This window comes from Myotis brandtii, unplaced genomic scaffold (genome assembly GCF_000412655.1).
Source record: "Myotis brandtii unplaced genomic scaffold, ASM41265v1 scaffold797, whole genome shotgun sequence".
NCBI lineage: Eukaryota > Metazoa > Chordata > Mammalia > Chiroptera > Vespertilionidae > Myotis > Myotis brandtii.
The window spans coordinates 289,778-294,271 of NW_005371210.1; the positions used below are offsets into that span (position 1 = coordinate 289,778).

General features: G+C 64.3%; 1 protein-coding gene across 1 annotated transcript in view; it reads left to right on the forward strand.

Moving 5' to 3' along the window:
- The first annotated feature begins 210 nt into the window (after positions 1 to 210).
- The window catches only part of ASPSCR1 (alveolar soft part sarcoma chromosome region, candidate 1), a 30,223-nt gene continuing 25,939 nt past the window's right edge, over positions 211 to 4,494 (forward strand). The window contains exons 1-2 of the mRNA XM_014531240.1: positions 211 to 372; positions 3,420 to 3,534. Coding sequence (XP_014386726.1) covers positions 3,493 to 3,534 — 42 coding nt within the window. The 5' untranslated portion in view covers positions 211 to 372; positions 3,420 to 3,492. The remainder of the gene's footprint in view (positions 373 to 3,419; positions 3,535 to 4,494) is intronic.

The following is a 4,494-nucleotide window of genomic DNA, read 5'->3' on the forward strand; positions in this document are numbered from 1 at the left end:
CCTCGCTCCCTGCGAGGGGGGCCGGGCCTGGAGTGTGGGTAGGAAGATGTCTGTGGTGACGAGGGCCTGGCTGGAGGCCAGCGGAGCTGGGGGGACAAGTCCGGCCCAGGGAGGACAGGGACAGCGAACAGGACTCGTGGGTGAGGCACATGGAGCTGTTGCGTGGACGGGCCATCGTGTGGCCTTCTAGGCTTTGTCCAGCAGAGCCCACGGGCCCTCTGGGAGGTGGACTCGACGCTCAGCCGCCCCGGCGGCCCTGTGCCTGCCAGCCCAGCAGCCGGTGGGCAGCCGCTCACGGCCTGTGTCTCATCCCCAGGTGCTGGAGGACACGTGCCGGCGGCAGGACTTCAACCCCAGCGAGTACGACCTGAAGTGAGTTTGCCGGGGCGGCTCCTGTGCGTCCACGCGGCGCGCTCCCCAGGGCCCTGCTGCGGGCTTACGCCTCCGGCAGGTCATCCCACAGCCCCGGAGGCCACCCCGTCCAGGTGGTGTGGGGCTGCGGCGTAGGGGAGGACCCTGCCTGCTGCCCCAGGCCTCCCCTGGCTTGTGGCCACAGCACTCCAGTCTGCCTCCTCCTCACACTCCTCTCCCCTGGGTGTGAGCACCCGCCCTGGTTCAGGATGAGGGCGTGATCTCAAGATCCTAACTCAGTTACGTCTGCAAAGTTCCTATTTCCAAATACGGTCACAGTCATGCGCTCTGGGGCCTTAGGCCATGGGGCCTGTCCTCGTAGGGGCCACCATTCAACCCGTGGCCACAGGGTTTCCGTGCGTTCCTGGTGGGGCTCTGAGGGCACGAGGAAGTGGTCCCGGAGAAATGGGAAGAAAGCTGCGCCCTGGGGAGAAGCCCGCGGCCTCACCCGGGAGCTGGCGCAGGTCTCTGCCTGTGGGCGTTTTCCAGAGAGAGGGCATTCACAGTCCTCAAGGGTCTGAGACAGGACAGAGCCCGGCCGGCGTGGCTCCGTGGTTGAGCATTGACCTATGGGCTCAGGAGGTTATGGTTTGATTCCCGGTCAGGGCACACACCCGGGTTACAGGCTCGATCCCCAGTGGGGGCACGTGCAGGAGGCAGCTGATCGATGAGTCTTTCTCATCATTGATGTTTCTCCCTCTTCCTTCTTCTCTGAAATCAATAAAAATATACTTTAAAAATAATAATAATACAAGGACAGGATGCGAGCCTGCCCTGATGGGTGTGGGCTTCTGTCCCACAGAAGGGGCACGTCCCAGGTGGCAGGTCTGACCCAGGTGGCAGGTCTTCACAGGGTCTCGTCCTCGCTCTGGGGACAGAGGAGCCCGGGGCGTGGGAGCCTGTTCTCGTGGGCCTCGCCGGTGCTGTGTCGTGCGTGGGGCTCTTTACAGAGGAGATTCTGAGTGGAGACGCCCTCATGCCACCCCAGCTCCCGGCCTCCTGCCTGACCCACAAGAATCCAGGGCCCCTGCTCCGCGCTGGGTCACCCCCTGGCTTCCTGTCACAGGGCCGCGTGCCGCTCCTCCCTTCGCCTGCCTGAACCCTCGGCTGGGGCCCGGGTGGAGCCGCCGGAAGGTCGGGTCTCTTACCCATCTCTCGCCTGCTGACGGCGCAGCTGCCCCTTGAGAAACGGGGGTTTGAACTGCACGTGGGGTCTACTTCCACGTGGATGTTTTCCTTTTTCTAATTTCTTAGAAAAACATCGTCATCGTTGGAAGTATTAACATGTCCCCTTTGACTCTGGTGGCCTGCCCGCCCCAGGCCTCCGCACCCTATTGTCTGTGCCCATTGCTTTTCTCTTTTTATTTAATAATTTCATAGCGAGAGGGAGGGGGAGCATGGAGTTGCTCTACTTGCTTGTGCAGCGTTGGTTGGTTCTTGGCTGTGCCTGGCCTGGGGCGGAGCCCCAGCCTCGGTGCCTCAGGCCCTCTCGCCAACTAGCCGCCGGCCAGGGGCAGCCGCTCCCCTGGCGCTGCGGACAGCTGACTGCGTGGATTGAGCCGCTTCATAGAAGGGTCTGGAGCATCTTCGAGTTTTGGTGTCAGAGGGGGTTCTGGACCCAATCCCCGTTGGGTGTAGAGGGACCTAGTTCAGTGTTGGAGGCTCACCGTTTATACCTGGGATTTTCGACCGGCCGGCACCCCTCACGCCTTTGTTCAAGGGTCAGCTGTCATTGGTTGAGACAGCGCAGCCACGCCAGGGGAGGCGGCCTCGGTGTGTTGCCTGCCTGCACCTTCCCCTCTGCTGCCCTCGTTTCCCCACAGACCAGCCGTCGGTCTGCACTAGGCCCTGGAGCTGTGTGAGCCCGGCCTGGCTATCAAAACGGCCTCTTTCTCCTCAAGTCGCCTGCGCCCTATGAACTGCTCATGCTCATAAGACGACGTCGTCTCCATCTCCACGGGCCTCTCCCCAGCGCCATGGTCCCCCCTAAACTCCCATTGGAAGTCGAGCTCAGATCTGACTTGAGCTGTGCATGTCCCCTTGTTCCCTCTTCTTGTGACTTGCTGTCTCTCTTCAGAGTCCGGGCCACATGGTGAGGAGGGCTCAGAGCCCTGGGCAGAGCTTTCCTCTGGAGGGCACAGGGTGGTTCTCGGGGCTTAGGAGGAGAGGGACCAGGTCAGGAGGCCCTGGTCCCCTCGCCCGCCGTCCCTGCCCATGGGTGGGGCTGTGTCCTGTCTGTCTCCTCATCACAGGAGCAGGTGTCCAGCTCCTGTTGGTTCACAGCCGACGTGGTCCAAGCTGGACATCAGGAGCCGCCTGTGGTCCCAGCTCTGCCCCTGGGTGGCCGGGCTACCTGCTGGCTCTTCTCACTGTTCCTTGTGAAACAGGCTGAGCGGGCGGGCGCGCAGGCTGCTAAGCAGGACCCGCAGGCAGGGCCCGGGGTCCTCCTGCCCTCGGGGTTTCCTGTCCTGACTCCTCCAGTCTCTGCCTCTGGCGGGGACCCAGGAGCTCGGTGGGTGGGGATCGGAGGAGCTGGGCCACCTGCTGTCGGGGCCCCACGCGGGCCTCTCCCTGATCAGAGCTGCCAGGTCCCTGTGCACACGCACACGTGGGGTGCTCAGGCTCAGGCCTGGCTGCGAGCTGGGAGGAGCGGTCGCAGACCAGACCCCAGCACCGGCGGCCTGGCTCCCTGCGCTTGTCTGTGGTCCTCTAGACCCGTTGCCTCTGGTCCTGGAGGGCGTGGCCCTGCCTCCGGATGTCAGGAAGCAGGAGTGATGGGAGCTGGCCCCTGGGAGAGGGAATGCAGTGGCCGGACCACCTGGGGTGCAGCTCTGCCTCCCACGCTCAGAGCTGTGTCAGCTCGCTTGCTCTGTCCCTGGAAAGACCCACTGTAGCAGGGACACGCCTCCTCCCCAGGCCACATCCCGTCCTCCAGGTGCGGGCCTGGCGGACGCTGCAGAGGCTGCGGAGTGAGGCGCGCGGGCAGCTGGGCTGTGTCTGTGTTGCAGGTTTCAGAGGAGTGTGCTTGACCTCTCTCTGCAGTGGAGGTTTGCCAACCTGCCCAATAACGCCAAGCTGGAGATGGTGCCCGCGTCCCGCAGCCGCGAGGGGCCCAAGAACACGGTAGGCACCGCGCCTGCCCTCCTCGTAGGCTGTGGCCTTCGGGCGCACAAGCCGCCGGGCGAGTCCCCACCCCAGCCGCCGGCTCGGTCCGGCAGAGCCCCTTTCTACTCTGGTGGTTGGAATGAGACTTGGTTCTTGGTGCTGCGGTTGCTGTTGGGGTTCACGGTACTGCATTCATCTCACCTGCAAGCCTGGCCCCTGCCTGGCGGCCTGGTCCTGCCGTGGCGAGTGCCGAGCTCAGCGAGGCTCCTCGAGGGGGAGCGACCCGCCGTCTTCTGTCCTGGTCTTGGGCCCAGCCTCCCACCCAGCAGCTGTGAGGCTCAGAGCCAGGGGAGCCAGCCCCAGGGAGCCCCCTCTGGGTCCCCCTTCCTGGGCCGCGCTGCTCTGCCAGCACCAGGAGGGGCCGTGCTGGCTCTTGAGGACAGGAAGCGCCGGCCGGGGCCTGGGTCAGCTCTCCAGAGCCGCCAGGAGTCAGACACGGGACTGACCCTGACACCCCGCGACCATCGCGACCACAGCAGTTCTCAGACTTCTGTGTGGAAGGAGCTCTGACCTCCCTCGGTGGGTGGGATGGGAGGCACGTTTCCCACGGCAGCTCCCCGTGTTGGGAGGAAGTGATACCTGAACCAGAGGCCCGGGTCCCAGACAGCAGGCCACCCGGTGGGCGGGCTCTGAGTCGCACGCAGCCCGGGCCAGCGCTCCTGCGCGTCCTTGGCAGAGGGGCCAGAACGGCGTTTCCCCCCTTTGGGTCAGAGACTTACGTCCCACTCCAGGGACATGGTTATCACAAATGGACGGACAAAAGCAACGTACCCAGTAACGAAAAATGCACAGAACACGACTTGTTGGTGCTATGGCTGCGCAACACAGTGCCCCAAGCCCGGCAGCTCGAGGCCAGTGACGTGCAGCGTGCAGAGGAGACGGTGCTGGCCGTGCAGTGCCCCACCCCCCGCACCCCAA